The sequence below is a fragment of the Tupaia chinensis genome, unplaced genomic scaffold (genome assembly GCF_000334495.1).
Source record: "Tupaia chinensis unplaced genomic scaffold, TupChi_1.0 Scaffold000165_2, whole genome shotgun sequence".
Taxonomy (NCBI): domain Eukaryota; kingdom Metazoa; phylum Chordata; class Mammalia; order Scandentia; family Tupaiidae; genus Tupaia; species Tupaia belangeri.
This window is the reverse complement of record NW_006159640.1, coordinates 2751254-2769253: the sequence shown is the minus strand read 5'-3', so window position 1 is coordinate 2769253 and position 18000 is coordinate 2751254. Positions and strand designations below refer to the sequence as shown.

Here is an 18000-nt window from a genome sequence, read left to right as displayed (position 1 = left end):
CATGCCCCGGGACGACGGAGGCAGTGTGGCTGCCCCATGAACTGTCTGGGTCCCTGCCCAGCCGGCCAGGAAGAGCCAGGATACAGGAAACCCGACCTCACCTGGAGCTCCCAGAAGATGCTGCGCGTGTGGCGGTGGTAGTAGTGTCTCAAGGGAATGTACTCGAGGCCCTCCCGGTTTGTCTTCAGATAGTTCTCCACGTGCTTAAAGAACCAGGGCTTGTAGTAACTGCCAATGCTATTCAGCTGAAATGACAGAGGACACTGGGATCAGCCCGCAGACGAGCGCGGCGCCATCGGGTGTAACGATACCCGCCTTCTGTTCAGCCCTCCTGGCCTTTTCAAGCCCTTTCATGTCTATTACTGCCTGGGAGACTCTTGAAAGCCAGGGAGGTGAGGCACAGCGGGTATTCTTTAACAGCCAGAGCAGGAGTTCAAAAGAGGTTAAGTGCTGTGTCCAGGGCCACACAGCTAGTTCCTCGAAGTCTAGAGAGCTTGGCGACCCCATCCTAGCCTGGTGCTCCCTCCCAGTGAGAGGACAGAAGTGCCGATGTTTACCACGGTCAGCCTGCTCCTCCTCTGCTGAAACCCAGGGCCCAGAGTGCTAATTGGATAGTGCTTTCTCTGCGGTCCTTGGCTCAAGCTCCATAACCCTCTGGTAACAGCACTCCCCCAGGCAGACACCACCACCCGGGGAAGCTCACAGAAATAAACCTACACGCCTTCCTGGCACCAGATCCTGTGGGCTCCCACGCCTAAACTGTAGGCTGGGTTGGCGCCTTCTGCCATCCTAAATAGCTCAGGACTCAATCTGGAGAAGCATTGGAATGATTTAGTGTCTCTGGGTCTCGGCGCCCTCATGCATGAAATGAATTCTGGGCAGATACTCCTCAGGAGATGCAGGGAACAATCTGGAAAGAGCAAAGGCTCCGGGAGTGGGCAGTGGGGGCCAGACCCTGGCGAGTCGCTGTCCAGCTGTGTGACCTTGGTCAGATCACCCTGACAATACAGATAAGATGCTTTGTGGGAGTCTTCTGTGCCTATTAGAAAGTATACAGACACAGACACACACACACGCCCAATGATGGTGAATGCCTCTTCCTGTTCTAAACACCCTGTATTCTGGACTCTAAGCCCTCAGCCTTCCTGGGACAACCTGCCAGGCCAGCTTCTTCTTCCCTGGCTGAGATGCTCAGTCCCCAGTTAGACGAGCTTCTGCTGGGGGTCGAAGCAGCACCTCAGTTCTACGGAGAAGGAGAGGTCACACCCGGGAGTCGGCACCGAGTAAGGACAAGCAGAGAGTCAAACAGGCCACATGGACCTTCAGGAAGGGGATGGCAGGAGCGGAGTGAGAGAGTGGGCTAGGCCAGGTCCTCGGAAGGAGAATCACAGCAGCCTGCGCTGAGAGCCCGCATGCCAGGCGGGCACTGGTGGCACTCCACGTGCTCCTGTCATCCCCTCCACCGCCAGCACGTTGGCCTTGTGCCAGTCCCACCAGTGAGGACACTGGGAATGAGCACGGCTCTTCAGCCTCCCAAGCCCAGGGAGCTAGCAGCAGGCACAGGGAGGACTCAGACCCACGCCATGTTGCACACCAAGGCCAGACTGGGAGGCAGACACCTCGGCTGGAGGGACGGAACACCGGCGTTCTAAAAAACCAAACTATTCATGTTTTTCCTGATTCCAAAAGCAGCAGGTGCGCCCTACGAAAACTAAGCACTGAAGGAAGGTGTAACTTGAAGCCCTGTAGTCTCACCTTCGTGGGTGGCTTCTAGCATTGCTATGTGTTCATTAGGCTCTACTTACTGCACACAGTCATTACAAAAATGGGACCATCCTGTCCACACCCTTTACCAGTTTGTTTTTCCTTCTCATAACAATGCTCTCGGCTGATTCTGGGCAGGCTACTTAGTAGCCTCTCTGATCTTCATTTTCTGTCCAGGCAAAATGGAGCCGTTACTTGCTCTGAAGACAGAGATGACAGAGCCAGCACCAAGCAGAGCATGAAGCCCTTGTGGGGACACAGGGTTGGTCCCTGGTCTTTCCCATGGCCTGCTGCTCACATCCAGCCCTTACCAAGCCTCTCCATCCTGGAGTGGGCAACCCCTTGCCCTCGATCTCTGGCAGCATGGGCAGCTTCACTGGGTGTCACTCTCGTACGAGCCACTGTGCAGAAGAACAGTGGGGACCACGATGGGCCAGGAAACAGGCTAGAGAGCTTGGTCTTCCAATCAGTTTCAGTGGGCACAGTATGGGGCAGGGTGAAAGACACCACATGTGGGCCTCTGCCCACCTAGTGTGAAGGGAGTGAAAGCCCACAGGCACCTGAGCGGCATGATCTGGCTCAGGTGAGGTCTGGCCACACACCTGGCTGTGGAACGGCATAAGGAGATTAAGACTTGGGAGTACCTGGAAACTGGTGCTCCTGGGGCTTCCTGACTCAGGAACCACATTTGCCAGAAAACCCCAGGATGTGACGAAGAACCCGGATCATCCACCTCTCCCAGAACACATGGCCGCTGCACGAGCTCCCGTCCCAGCCCCGGACTCTGGCAGCAGCCACTTCTTACCTCTGGGCCTCCCCTGTAAAGTGAAGGCGGGCTGCCTCCTTACAGGGTCAGTGAGCCTTACACGGACAGTGCCTGCTGAGGGTCCAACCAGTGCCTGGCACCCAGGGATACATTCCCCAGCAGCCAAACAAGAGGATGTGTGGGACAAATGCTCTGAAAATGCCTAATGGCAGAGATCACTCTCCTGCCCCAGCCTGGTTCCCACTGGGCATCAGAATCTTGCTCAGAGGGACACTTGGCAAACGCCTAGGCCTGGGGGTACCTCTGCCACTGAGGCGGGTAGAGTCTCTGTGAGGCCCTCGGGCCTTGTTCTCCTCTTTGGGAAACAAAGAAATCGAGTCAGCTATTCGAACATTCGAAATGCTATACAGACTCCTTTGCCCACTGTAACCTTAGATGGCACCTAACACATTCAACAGGCCATAGCAAAGCCCTGTGGGGGGAGTGGGGGTGATTCCCTTCGGCCCCTCGCTCAGCACTGCTGTTGCCAGCAGCCTCTGAGGAACGCCTTAGAGAAGTTAGAAACCTCGGGTCCAGGGGGCCTCACTGGGTGACCAGGTGCTAGGTTGGGGCCAGGGCCCAGGGAGGGCCAGAGCGCTGTGGCTCCAGGTCTGGCATTGCCATTTCAGGATCCCCATCTTCTAGGGCTCACTATGTCTCATGAGGAATCAATGTTTATGGAGGAACCAAAGCTGAACCAGAAGTCACAGACCAATGTTTAAATACGCCCTGAGCTAGCTGTGCTCTCAGAGAAGGCTTTGTCCCTCTCTGGGCCTCTTTTCCTTATTTGGAGAGTGGACTGTATCAGGTTGTACCAGATAATTTTCAAGTTTAGATATTTTAAATATCTAGATATAGAATAAGGGGTTTAAGAAGTGCCTATCCTTCGATCTAATTTTACTTCAAGATATTATTATTCAAAATGCAGGCAAAAATGTTCACTGTGCCACTAATTAAAATAATTAAAAAACTAGAAAGGGGGCTGGCAGGTGGTTAAGGCGCTGGGCTCCCACACGGTTGATTGTGGTTCAAGTCCTGGATCTGGCAGCTTGCTTTCGCACTTTCCTTTTCCCTCTCTTTCCTTGTGTGTCTCTCTAGTCAAAACAAACAAACAAACAAACAACAGTGACAAATAAAGTTAAATAAATAAATAATAGTTAACAAAACAAAACCAGAAGCAGCTACTTCAGCTTCCAGCGTGGGGACGCAGTTTGGTAAATGACAAGCATTTGCTCACAGGTAGATCTGTAGGCATTACCTATGATGATGCTGGAGTCAGTGTAACAGGGAATACGGGTGGCACTAAACAAGAAAGACAAACGCAAACGGTGATCACAGCTGAAGACAGACAAGCCAGGGCGTATTGACACACTGGTCTGTGACTTCTGGTTCAGCCTTGGTTCCTCCAGGTCCACAAACATTGATTGCTCATGGGACATAGTGAGCCCTAGAAGATGGGGATCCTGAATGGCAATGCTGGACCTGCAGCCACAGCGCTCTGGCCCTCCCGGGGCCCTGGCCCTAGTCATCCAGCGAGGCCCCCTGGACCCGAGGTTTCTACCTTCTCCAAGGCGTTCCTCAGAGGCTGCTGGCAACAGCAGTGCTGAGTGAGGGGCTGAAGGGAATCATCCCCACTGCCTCTACAGGGCTTTGCTATGGCCGTTAGGATGTGTTCGATGCCACCTAAGCTGAAAAACTCTGCAAAGACATGTTGGACCTCCCCAGCGATCTAAGGATGGCAATATAAAACGAGACACTATTTTTAACCGTATCAGATTGGCAAAAATTGAAGAGTGATACTATCCGGTATTGGCAAGAATGGAGGGGAAAAGGCATTCTCACACACTGAGGCTAGAAGTCGACATACACACAACTTTTCTAGAAGCTATTCGGTCTTATCTATCAATATTTAATGTGCTCAAAGTCTTGGGTCAGGAATTCCAATTTTATGACTCATTCCTACACAGATCTTTGTACAAAAGGCAAGAAGAGATGTAAGAGAATCTTAAATCTTCGATGCAATCTGATTTCTAAGAGCAAAAGAATTTAAATAATGTGAGTGGTAAGTCAGGCTAATTTTTTTTTTTTGGAGAGATTTTCGCTATAGGGCGGGTACGCTCGCCAGCCAGCCAGAGAGAGACATTAGAGACAGAAAGCGAGAAATCACCCCCCAGGGGGGATGGTCACGCCGCAATCCCTTCTCCTCCATTCTCCTCTCGGGATTTTGGGCATGCACGCACACGCGCCCGGCATGAGTTTTAAGCCACCGGGTCCGGGACGCGAACCGTGGTCGACTACGTGGGAGTCCAGGGACATAGCCATTACGCTAACTGCTGGTTCCCAGGTCAGGCTAATTATTTACACGGAACTATGACATTACAGACTAAAATGAGGGCAGCTACACAAACACACAGAAACAGGTCTGGATAGACATACACCCTGCTGTAACAAGTGGTTGCCTTGGGGTTGAAGAAATGCACTATAACTTTTCTCTTTTAAAAAATCGATTTCAGCACCGTTAGACTACTTCCGTCATTTAAAAACGTTAACATCCATGCACAGAAAAAGAGAAGAAATAAATATACCAGACCTTCACAACAGCTAGCTCTGGGGCACATTTATAGAGAAGTCTTTCTTTCCTTTTACTTGTTTATACCTTTTAAGTCTCTTATAATAAGCATAAATCCTTTCTAAATGGAAGAAAAACTGCTCTTAATCACATGGGGTAACTTGCAGGAGTGTCAGTCTGGATTCTGAGGCATGGACTCAATGATTTGAATCTAAGTTTTGTCGGCCTGTGGAAATTTACCTCACCCTGGAGTCTCGGTTTCCACGTCTACAAAACCTGGGTTGCTATGAGGACCAAAGTTACACCCATCGAGATGAGCACATCTCTGATGGGCGGTGGGCAGAGAAACAATCTTTCATCACTGTCAGACGTCTCTGAAGGAAACTCCCGATACCCGTATCCCAGGTGGGCTGGTCCAAGGAGCAGCAGTGACAGTGGCCGCCAGGGACAGGGTGAGGAAGGGGCTCGGTCTCAGCCCACCTGGGCTTTCCCCTTCCCTGGTCTTGGCCTGCAACAGCTGATGCCCTGGCCTACCTTGCTGGGCTCCACTTCATCCGTCATGACCCCCGTCATGATGACGGCTTCATCCAGGGAATAGAGCAGCCCTTCCACGAAGTGGTTTTCTGGTCGCTGGGACTCGCGGGTGAACTTATCACAGATGGCCTCCATGCCCCGCACTGGCTCAAACCGCAGCTTGACATACTTCTTGGCAGGGATGATGCGGATTTCAGCAGCCACCAGGAAGCCCAGTGTCCCACAGGACCAGGGCACAGCGTAGAAGAGGTCTGAGTTTTCGGACTGGGAGACAGAATTGGCACATGCTGAGAGCCTGAGCCCTGACCCACGGTGTGGCCTGTAGTCACTGGGGGAGCAAAGGCCCTATGACCTAGCTGAACTCCTGCCTGGCGCTATCTGATGTAAACCCGAACAACCAAGCTTACAAACTGTATTTCTGCCCAAATGACATTTAACCTAACATTGCCCTCTGTGTCAGAGATGCTGGCCCTGAACCACAGCTACCTGGGAAAGAAGACAATGACTAGCCCTGCCCAAAGACCCAAAATAGGGGGACCAGGGAGCAGGATTTTCATTTCAGGTTAAAGAGTTAAACCATTGGAGGAACCAGTAGATGGCATAATGGTTACGTTGCTGGACTCCCATGTAGTCGACCACGGTTTGAGTTCAGACTGGGCAGCTGAAATTCATGCCAGGCATATATGTGCGTGCCCAAGATCTCAAGAGGAGAATGGAGGAGAAGGGACTGTAGTGCAACCATCCCCTCAGGGGGTGAATTTTTGCTTTCTGTCTCTCTGTCTCTCTCTGTCTTTCTGGCAAGCACACACACCCTATAGCAAAAACTTCTCTTAAAAAAAATAAAAAGAGTTAAACCATCAGGGTAGCTAGACATTAAAAGGTCTCCCTTTTGAGTCATTACTAATATTTACAACCCCCCCCCTCGTTAGATTGTAGGAGCCCCTTCCCCTCCCAGCTCAAACACTCACAAGCCCAGGGGATTTTAACAGTCCTACGACAAGGAAAAGTGAGTCTTCAAGGTGCCGTGAGTCACCCAAGGCTTCCTGGAATGCCAACTGCAGCAATGCCAGGCCAGGCCAGATGACCAGCTCCCCTCCAGTGTCCTTCCTACAGCCCTCCTTGGCCCCACGAATCCAAGTTCAGCCTCTTTTTCTCATCTGGACCTCCGTCTAGGGAGTCAGACAACTGACTATTCCTTTGATCATTCTAATTCAGATTCTTGAATTCTAATAAGGCTCTTTTGAACAACCCTAGCCTGGACTTGCATTAAGCAAGAGGGCAGCCCTGTGCAGTCTTGTGAAACCCACATGTCCTTGGTGGTGGGATGCAGCAGGGGGTGAGGGGAAGGTCAGGGCAGGGAAGCTCTGCAGCAGCTGATAGAAACCTCTAGAACAGCAGAACTGGGGCAACTGATCCCCAAGCTGGGCTCCCAGCTAAACATGCTGTCCCGGTCATGGTAGTAATAGATACCCATGGCATGCCCGACCCCATGCTAAGAGCTTCATACAGAGCACCCACGTACTCCTCCTGACTGCAAACGTCCGACGAGGAGAAGGGGTAATTCACAAGTGTGTGTCCTTTCTTGGCTGCTAATAAACAGGTTAGAAGGCAGGTCCAGGCAAGGGTTTAGAGAAACGTGCTGAATTGATGTGACTCCTCAGAGGGGTATCTCTCCTCCAAGACCAGGGCTCCCAAGCTGGGAGTCTTCCTCTGGCTGTTCGTGAGGCCAACAACTCTGGTGGCTCCCTGAAATATCCCCTTAAAAGGACTGAACTGTCTCTCCATATGCTAGTACAGGCCTCGGCGTGTTCGAAGTTTCAATCCTGTCTCACCCCTCACATAAAATGCCTCACATGTCTGTGTCCCACGGTGGGCGGCAGAACTGCCTTATTTTTCCTGAGCAGCTCCTCTAATCACTTTTAGCCGTATCTCATAACCTCTGACACAGAGCTCTGGTGCTGAGGCCTGACTTCCTCTAGAGAGGCAGGAAGGTGTAACGCATAGCTGGGGGCAAGGATCCAGGCACCTCACTGTCTAGGGCTGAGACCCAGCCATGTGAGCTATTCTAGCTGCATGACCGTGCTTTAGTTTCCTGTCTGTAAAATGGGGGCAGTAACAGTAGCTCATATTCATAAGATTGTTGAAGGACTAAATATCTTAAAATTTACATATAAAGCATTTAGGACAGTAATACGCACATGTAAAGGGGCTATAGAGACTTGTGTTATTATTAGGGAAATTGATCCAGACTTCACAGGTGTATCTGAGATGAAGCACCCTAGGAGAGCCACCTCCCTGACCCCAGGACCCACAAAGCCCAGAGCAAGCCGGTACAGACGTCTCCCATCTCTGAACTCACCGGCGTGCATCGCACAAAGCTGCCATCGGCCAGGACCAGTTCGTAGGCGATGCAGATGTGTTGGAACAGCCCATACTTGTGGGATGACGACTCAATGCCTGTGCCCATGATCAAGCCCCCTACGGGGACATACGTGTTAGTCAGGGACAGCCATAATGTCTGGGGTGGCTTAGAGCTCAGATCTTCTAGCATGAAGGAGGCAGGAGAAAGATGGAGGGGCTTAGATGGGGCCACAAATGCTTCCTTAGAGACAGGGAATGGATGGGCAGACCCTGTCAAGGGTGCTCGCACCCTTGTCTCTGGCCAGTCTCAACCTAGAAACTTGTGTGCATTCATCTAAATAAGGTCTTTAACAGAAGGAGGGGTGATGGGGTGGCAGGAAGCTATGTCCTAGGGGAACAGCTAAAGGAACTAAAGGTAGCTCCCCTGGAGAAGGCTTTGGGGCTTGTGGATCTTATGGGGGAAGGGAGACTAGACTTATTCTGTGCTCCACAGGATACAGAGGAGCACGGGATACATGTCGCAGGGATGCAGATTTGAGGCACACATGACAAACTGACCACTGACCACTGAGCTGCACAGCAGCAGTGGACGCCCCATCACTGGAGCTGAATGGAGAGCCAGGGGGCGACTTCAGTCACAGATGGACTAGTGACTCCTGCACTGGAAGGCAGGTGGCTGGGATCCCTCAGCTCAAACCCCAGACTCTCTGCCTCCTCTTGCCCATTCACACAGAGTCCTTACCCACGGTGAGGTCATCAAGCTCGGGCAACACAGGTAGAGTCCAGCCAATGGAGGTCAGCAGAGCAGTCACCTGACCCATGGTCACCAAGGGTTCTACCCGAACAATCTGTTGACATAAGAAAAGAGACACGGGGTTGCAAGGAGGCTGCCTGGCCACACAGGAGTTTCTCCACAAAGAGGTGTCATTGCAAACCTTCCACATACTCAAGGCAGGGATTCCTATGTCACCTTTACAGGCTCTTTCTAGAACATTATGTTGCCTTTAATTATGGTGAGTGTGATTTCTGGCTCTAGGTAGCTAGTGTTTAATTCTCTCCTTTCAAATATCTCTATATATAATGCTTATTTTTGTCTAGATTGTAGGAGAAATACTCATACATTTGGAAGAGATATCAAAAATGAAAAGAAAACAAAAACCATCTATCCTAGTTTCTTAGCTACCCATGTTAATAATGAAGAATCTGTTTATTCCCACATGTTTCTATTAGGTCCTTGGAAAAGTCATGGAGTATCTTTCTATGCAAAAATGTGTCATGACTTCAGTAATTACCCACTATGTTGCTATTTTGCACAGGCTTTTCTGTTTTGTTTTTAGGTTTTTGCCATATGGCGCTTATGCTCACAGGAAAGAGACAGAGAGAGGAAAAGTGAGAAATCACCACCTGGGAGGGGTGGTCATGCAGCAATTCCTTCTTTTCCATTCTCCTCTTGGGATTTTGAGCATGTATGCATATGCACGTGGCAGGATTTTCAAGCTGCCAGGTCCAGAACTTGAACTGTGGTCAGCCATGTAGGAATCAGCGTATTAACCACCACACCGCCTGCTGCCCTCACCCTCTTTGCTTTTAATTTGCTATAGGCATGTGCACTTGCTGGAGACAGACAGAGACAGAGAGAAAGTGAACAATCACTCCCCAAGCATGGCTTCAATTCCTTCTCCTTCATTATCTTCTTGAGATTTGTGGGTATCCATACACATATAACAGCATGTTTTTCAAGCCACTGGGTCTGAGACCCAAACCAGGTGGTCAGCCATGTGGGATTCAGCCACCTTAACCACCTAGCCAATTAACTGGCCCTGTTTTGTATATTTTAATAACACATACTCTTCTCTCTAGTCTTTTATTTTTTCCTTCTTTTTTTGGAGAGGTTTTTGCTATAGGGCGCGTGTGCTCGCCAGAAAGACAGAGAGAGACAGAGAAACAGAAAGCAAGAAATCACCCCCTAGGGGGGTTGACCACACCACAATCCCTTCTCCTCCAGTCTTCTCTCGTGATCTTGGGCACGCACGCACGCACATTCGCCCGGCATGAGTTTAAACCACCGGGTCCAGGACGCGAAACATAGTCGACTATATGGGAGTCCAGTGACATAGCCATTAACTGCTAGTTTCCTGACTAGTCTTTTAAAAATTTAACACAATACTATGACCATCATCCCTTATCATTCAAATATTCTTGGAAAACATGAATTTTAATCACACATTAATAGGCCACTATGTAGACTTCTGCTTCCAGCTGAGAAGGAACACTAGATACCAGACTGACTACGCTGCCAGCAAGTGGGGAGGGAGGAGAATCACAGACGAAGTGTATGAAACAAGATAGCAGACATAGACAATGACAGTTAATGATCTCGAGAGGGACAGGAGCAAACAAGGAGAGCTCTAGAATGCCCTGCCAGCTGCCTGGAGCTAGACAGTGCAGGGAGGAGAATCAAGTGCACTCCGAGTTGAGGAGATGGACGTGAGAGCCCCAGAAGACGAAGGTGAACAGAGTGTGCAGGACAGAGTACTGGAAAGGAGAGAGCTACAGAGAGAGAAAACTCTGAACCGCAGATGGTGTCCCCTGAGCATTCAGCTGAGTACCACGTGGTGTATACACATGGGGATATTTCAAGGCTAAGGCAGGGAAAGAATCACCAGAAAATATACAGACAATCAGTGCCAGGGATCGCACAGAGCAAGAAATAGTGTCTGTGCCCACAAACCAGCCTGGAGAACCTCCTGATTGGTAGGGCACTGGGTAGAGTTCTCAGAATGGTCTTGTCTCAGCACTGGGAATAGCTGACACTACATTAACCACAACTCTGGTTCCACCTCAAAATATCAAGACCCAATGGGATCAAACTGTTTCAAAGTAACTTAGTTGCCTTCAAGAACAAAGCTCAAGATTTACAGGAGTACAGAAATACCCAGCACTCCTCTAAGGTAAAATGTCAGAATGTCAAAGTTTATCAGGCATCCAAACAGGCAGGAAAATATGATCCATATTGATAAGAAAAATCATGGGGCCAGCAGGTTGCAGCTTGGGAGACTGCAGGAGGACTGAGTGTGTGGCCAGTGTAGACCACATAGTAAGACCTTGTCTGAAAAAGTTAGGTGGTCAAGAATGTGTGCCTATGGTCCCAGATGCTAAAGAGGCTAAGGCAGGAGGACTACAAAACAAGGAGACCCCATTTAAAACAAACAAAACCACCAGACATATACACGACAATATAATGTGGGGTTTATAACGTACGTAAAAGTATGACAACAGCGGCACAAAGGTTGGGAGGATATGAAAGTATATTATTATCAGATTCTTATGCTGTATGTGAAATGAGATAATATTACTTGAAGCTAGACTGTGGTAAATAAAATGTATACCACACACCCTGAAACTACTACAAAAATAACAAAACAAAGAGTTACTGTCAATAAGCCAACCAAACAGCAAAAATCATAAAAGCATCTACAATCATAAAAATGATTGGTAATCCAAAAGAAAACATAAAAAGAAATAAAATGGGAACAATAAACAAATAACAGAAAATAAAGTAATTTATTGGATCTACACATTTTGGCACAGAAAAACAGAAAAAATACATTATGATTTTTCAACGACCCAATAATCAAATTGTATCAATAATAACATTAAATGTAAATGGGTTTGCCACCTCAATTAGAAGGCAGAGACTATCATATTGGATAAAAAAGCAAGAACCAATTCCCATTATCAAGAATGGAAGACAAGACATAGCTATAGATTCTACAGATGTTAAAGAACAGTAAGAGACTATTATAAAGAACTTTATGTCAATAAATTACACAACTTAGTGAAATAGACAAATCCTTTTGAGACAGAAACTACCAAAGCTCACACAGGAAGAAACAAATAAACTGAAGAGCCCTGTATCTATTAAAGAAATTGAATTTGTAGTTCGAAAATTTGCTCAAGAAAAAAACTCTAGGCCCAGATAGCCTCTCTTTGATTTCTATAAAACTTCTAGAAGAGGGCCAGCCAATGGCAGGGTGGATAAGGCAGCTAGAGCCTACATAGCTGACCTGCAATTCAAGCTCCAGACTGGCTAGCTTGAAAAACATGCTGGCCACGTGTGCATGTGTGCGCCAGATTGCAAAGGAGAATGGAGGACAAAGGATCATAGTGTGGGTACCTCCCTTGGAGAGATGCTTGCTCTTTTTCCCTCTAGTGAGCACATGTGGCCTGCCTATAGCAAGAACCTTTGTTTTGGATTGGATTAGGCAAAGATTTCTTACACAAGACATTAAGAGCACAATCTATAAAGGACGAAATTAATAAATTAGACTTTGTCAAAATTTAAAACTTCTGGTTCTTTGGGACCAGCAGTTAGTGTAATGGCTATGTTGCTAAACTCCCATGTAGTCAACCGCAGTTCGAGTCCTGGACCTGGTGGCTTAAACTCACACCAGGCGTGTGGGCATGCGTGCCCAAGATCCCGAGAGGAGAATGAAGAGGGATTGCGGCGTGGCCATTCCCCCCCGGGGGGGGGGGTGATTTCTCGCTTTCTGTCTCTTTCTGCCTTTCTGGCGAGTGCACATGCTCTGTAGCAAAAACCTTTTAAAAAACAAACAAACAAACAAACAAAACTTCTGGTTTTTGAAAGACAAGTCACAGAGTAGGAGAAACATTTGCAAATCATATACCTGATGAAGGACTTGTTTCCAATTACTCATTTTAAACTGGCAAAAAATTTAAGTAGGCCTCAGCAAAAAAAAAAAAAAAAAAAAGAAACCCAAAAACCGAAACAAAAAAACAAAAAACAACACTAAAAAACAATAAAACAAAAACCAGAAAACACGTAAATGAAAAGGTGCCCAGCATCATTAGCCATTAGATAAATGCATATTAGAACTTACAGTCCTATGAAGATGGCTGAAATTAAGAAGGCCTAACCATGCCAAGTTTACAATGACGCAGAGCAACTGAAACTCTCATTCGCTGGTGGTGGGAATGTAAAATACTGCAACCACTTTGGAAAACAATTCGGCAATTTCGTAAAAAGTTAAATATATACCTACCATCTGATTCAGTCATTTCACTCCTAGGTATTTGTGCAAGAGAAAAAAAAAGCTTATGTACTTGCAGTAGCCCAAGTTATCTATCAGCTGGTGAATGGATAAACTAACTGCAACGCATCTACATAATGGAATACTACTCAGCAGTAAAACAGAATGTACTATCGATACTTGCTTCAGCATGGACGAATCACAAAATAATTATGCCGAGTAAAAGAAACTAGACCATGTGCCAGCCAGGAGGCGTGGCAGTTAAGAGAGCTGGATCCCACATGGCCGACTGTGCCGTTAGTGTCCTAGATCTGATGGCTTATAAAATAGGCCAGGTGTGTGTATGTGCGTACCCAAACTCCCAAGGGGAGAATGGACTGAATGGATTGCAGTGCGGTCATCACAAATGAGGTGTGCTTTCTCATCCCTCCACCCCATCTCTCTCTGGCAAGTACATATATCCTATGGCAAAGAAAAAAAAAGAAGTCAGATCAAAAGTTTTTTTTTTTTTTTTTAAAAAGAGCATGATACTATATGATTTCATTTATATAGAACTCTAAATACAGACTACTATATAGTGATGGGATGCAGATTGTCGTTTGCCTGAGAATATGGCAGAAGAGGCAGTGGAAGTAGAATTACTGGATGGGCCAAATAAACCCATTTCCAAAGCTATTAAACAAGCGGGTGTACAGGAAGCTTTTAACAAGACCCGCACCTCTAAGCCACCCTCATAATAAGCCCATTTTTCACCAGCACACTTCCTTCCTTGGAAGGGGTAAATAGCTTCCCTTTGTCTCTCATTTTTGCCCAGGATTTCCCTACCCTTGCTTCCTATGTCATTGCAAATAATGAGATGATCCCTCTGAGTTCTCAGTTTGCCTGCCTATGAGATAGCACTATGACCAGTCTTTTCCCCTGATGGCTACGAAGTTTTGGAGGACAGCAATGGTGGACAGAGTCTTCCATGATGATCATGGGCCTTGGTCCTGCTTACTCTGGGATGCCCTTGACTAAAAATCATCGCCTTTTGAATCACTGGTATCAGAGGTGACCTCCCACCTGCTTCCAGGGTCAATACACAGTGCCACTCTCACCTGCTTCTTGGTGTCCACCTCCAGAATGTCCATCAGGTTGATCATGATGTTTTTGTGTGTCTTCTTGTATTTCCCAACCCGCAGGGACACGGTGAGCCAGCCGGGGCGCCCTGTGCACATGAAGGTCTTGCTGCCTTGCTCCTTCCATTCCCGCACCTGCAACCATGAGACAGAGGCTGAGCTGACCTTCCAGGCCTGAATCCATGCAGTCCTGGCTATAAGGATCCCCAGAGCAGCTCACAGCCCTGTTCTCAAGGAGAAGCTGCAAAAGATGCCTTTTCCAGGAACTGGGAGGCCCAGGAGGATAAAAAGGCCCACTGGCCTAGCCTCCAGCATCTCTCTAGCTAGCAAGGCCAACTGAAAAGTCAACATGTAGCTACACCAACAAGGCAGAATGAGAAAGAGTTAGAATACAGGATCAACGTGCTCTGAAAACTGTAGACACTGGGATCTGTAATGGCAATAACAGCAATTATAAAAATTATTTCTGGGCTAGCAGGTAGTCTGGAGGTTAAGGCACTGGATCCCTCATGAGTGGCAGTGTGGTTCAAGTCCTAGACTCAATGGCTTGAAAATCATGCCAGGCCACATGCATGCCCAAGATCCCAAGAGGAGAACAGATTGCAGTATGGCCATCTCTCCCCAAGGGGTGATTTCTCATTTTCCCTCTCTCTTCCTGTTTCTCTCTGGCTAGCACAAGGACTCTAGAGAAAAACAAAAAACAAAAAAAACAAGATTTCTACTTACCGGGTCCCTCCACCATGACAGGCACCTATTGTGAACTATCTCATTTAATTCTCATAGCAATCCCAAGAGATTAGGGTAAACCCCCTTTTTCAAAAGAGGAAATTGAGAAGCAAAATAACTTGCCCAAAGTCACCCAAGGAGTGAATGAGAGAGACCAGATTTATAGCCAGGCCGGCATGAATTCAGGCCTGGAAGGACAGATGGGCTAGATGGTTTGAGGCTTACTGAGTGCCAAGCCCTATTCTAGGCTTTTGTACATGTTAACACTCTATGACTCCAAGGTGGGGAGAAGGCGCAGGGAAGGACCACCAAGTCAAGGGAGGGAGGTTTCCGCAAATCCTGCACTGTATGTGACCAGAGCACTTGGAGGATAGCGAGCCTGTCAGGAACAGAGGAGGAAGTGTTCCTTTCCTCCTAAGAGGGATAGGGCAGAGGAGATGGGTAACTTGCTTTGAGCTGAGAATATTTCCTCTTCATCTGCTTCTAAAAGCCATCTTCCTTTGGTCCAGGTGAGGCTGATTCTACTTGTTCTGTCTCAGGAGGGAGGCATGTGAATGGGGTCTGAGTCTATCCTTCTGACCACTCCGACAGTTCAGGGATGGGCCTACGACCCAAGCCATTCCAGGAGAGGGACGCTTTCTTCACTGGGGCCGCTAAGCTGGTTGGATATAAGCCAGAAACTGTTGGAGCCTCCACAGGGAGAGAACCTCCCTATAAGTCAACCCACAGGGAAGCAGAGCCAAGAGATGGCAGAGGGATGGAAAGATAGAAACGGGGGTGAGGGAATCCTCAATCCGGCCATACCTGAGCTGTTTTACTCCTAGTTTTTTTTCAGAACTTGAGCAAACTAAGTATCTCTTTGCTCAAAATCACTTGCAACCAAGAGTCCTGTCAAATACTTGTCAGGCCTCCTGGAGAAAGTCATATTAGAATTGGTTGGACAAACAGCTCAACGTGGGGAAGGACTTCCTAGAGATCAGAAGCCAGAGTGCCACGTGAAATAGAGTTCAAGTTAGAGGGAGATAGGTAATGAGGAAGGGATTCCTGTGAGTGGGGGGATTCTATGGCCGACCAGGCCTTGCCCATGGCTAACTCTGTAGTCTCAGGATTTAATATAAGCCCACAGGTGTGAGGGAGTGGATTATGGGTACTGCACCAAGCTGGAGGGTAGGCCACATGATGTGAATGTGGAAGCCACAAAGCCTGAACACAACTGAACTGGCACCTGAGGGGAGCCAACCAAGATGCTGGGCAAGGAGGCAATGCCATGAGAAGCCAGTCCTGGAATAGTGTGCAGGCCAGAAAGGAAGGGAAGGCTCAGGAAAAGAGCAGTTGGCCAGGTGGCTAGTACTACAAGCCAGGTATGAGACAAAAGAACCAAACCTACAGGTAAAATGGAAAGGATGGGGAAGAAGAGATGTCAGAGTCCTGGCTCTAAAACCAAGCGCAACTGTGTTCTGGCCTCATTTACTAGCGATGCCATGCTGGGTCCAAGACTAAGTGCGAACCTCAATTTTCCCATGTATAAAACAGGTATAAGACCTAGAGGGTTGCTGGTGAGACTAGACATAATGGATGTTGGCGGCATGGGATGTGGTCTTGGCAGATCCAGGGCAGCCCGGCTGGTCCAGCTGGGCCCATTGTCTTCTGTCCACCGTGAGCCAAAAAGCATTCAGGACGCTGACTGATAGCAAGGCCCCACCACCAGAGGTGAGTCAGATCATAGTCCCTTCCTTCCTTTCAGAAGCTCACAGCTGATGGGGGAGGATGAGCAAGTCAGCTGACAATCTGAACTTGTTGGAAGAGCTAAAAACGAGGGTGCACACAGATGGAGAACCACCCAGATGGGGAACGAGGGCAGGCAGGGCTCTGTGACCTAAAAAACCCAGGGCAGCAGAGCACTGCACTCCCAGACGCTGCACTCTCCCAGCCCTAAGGAACGTCTCTCTGCATCCATCTTCAGCTCCTGCCCCCATCTTCAGCTCCTGCCCGCAGCACCCAGCACAGAGCAAGCAGAATATGGAGGCTGCTCCACCTGCAGCGAGGGTGGCGGCAGGAAACAGAAGCTCTCTGCAACCTGATGCCAGTAAGAGAGAAACATAAGAAGGGACAGGGAGCTAAGCAACTGCCCAGGCCCAACGCCCATGCCAGCCCTGGTGTGGAAGCCAGGGCTCCATGTGAGCCGCAGCAGGCTCTGTGGGTGCTGGCGTAAGGGAGGGTGTCCTGAGTTACTGCAAGATGGACCAACTGCCTTTGACAAGGAGTGAGCCATCGCCAGAGGCTGTGAGGCTCTTCACTGGGCTTGGGGCTGGGTTTTACCTTCTCCCCGGGCCTTGTTTCTCACAGGTCAAAGCGTCTTGCTGCTACAAAATAAACTCTCACCTGGACTCTGAGGTCTCTTCCCAGCTTAGCTTCAAAATGCCTTTTTTCCTCCTCCCGCCATGATGCACACCAATCCTTCCCCTGACACGCCTCCCCCGACTCCTCCCCCTACTTTCCCACCTGCAGACCCCGCTCCATCTCCTGAACCCTCTCCTCTGAGATGCCTGGGCCTGGTGAGAGTTACCCAGAGTGCGCACCTTCCTCTCGCGCAGGATTCCTACATCCCGGCTGAGTCCCCCTGCACTCGGGGCACTCCCCGAACACCGGAGCAATGTTGTGTTCCCCCGGTGCCTAGGCTTATTCTGCTCCCCCTCAGCACTCCAGCACATTTTTGTTTCATTCCAACCCGCCTCCAACGCCGGCTCCTCGATGGAATCCTGGCCCCCATCACGTCGGCGCCTGGCGGACCGCTACCCACGCACACGCCGGCTCTCCAGCGCTCCGAGGCTCCTGCTCCGGCCGCGCCCCGGCTCTCACCTGCTTCTGGATGTCCCGCACGCGCTGCTCGTGCAGGCGCGGCGCGCTGCTGAGCTTGAACACCACCCAGGCGCGCACGGAGTAGTAGATGTCGAAGATAAGCGAGAGCGGCAGGAGGAAGAGGCACACGAACACCCAGCGCTGGTGGATGAGCACGAACTCCAGCCCCTTCACGCGCACCCAGAGCAGGAAGAGCAGCGCGCACACGGCCAG

General features: G+C 49.1%; 1 protein-coding gene across 1 annotated transcript in view; it reads right to left on the bottom strand.

The window, feature by feature from the left end:
- Positions 1–18000, bottom strand: part of DHCR24 (24-dehydrocholesterol reductase) — a gene marked incomplete at its 5' end in the record, with an annotated part of 24531 nt that extends 6531 nt beyond the window's left edge. The window contains 6 exons of the mRNA XM_006146148.1: positions 102–245; positions 5673–5936; positions 8032–8150; positions 8776–8881; positions 14182–14337; positions 17788–18000. Of these exons, the coding sequence (XP_006146210.1) occupies positions 102–245; positions 5673–5936; positions 8032–8150; positions 8776–8881; positions 14182–14337; positions 17788–18000 (1002 nt within the window). The remainder of the gene's footprint in view (positions 1–101; positions 246–5672; positions 5937–8031; positions 8151–8775; positions 8882–14181; positions 14338–17787) is intronic.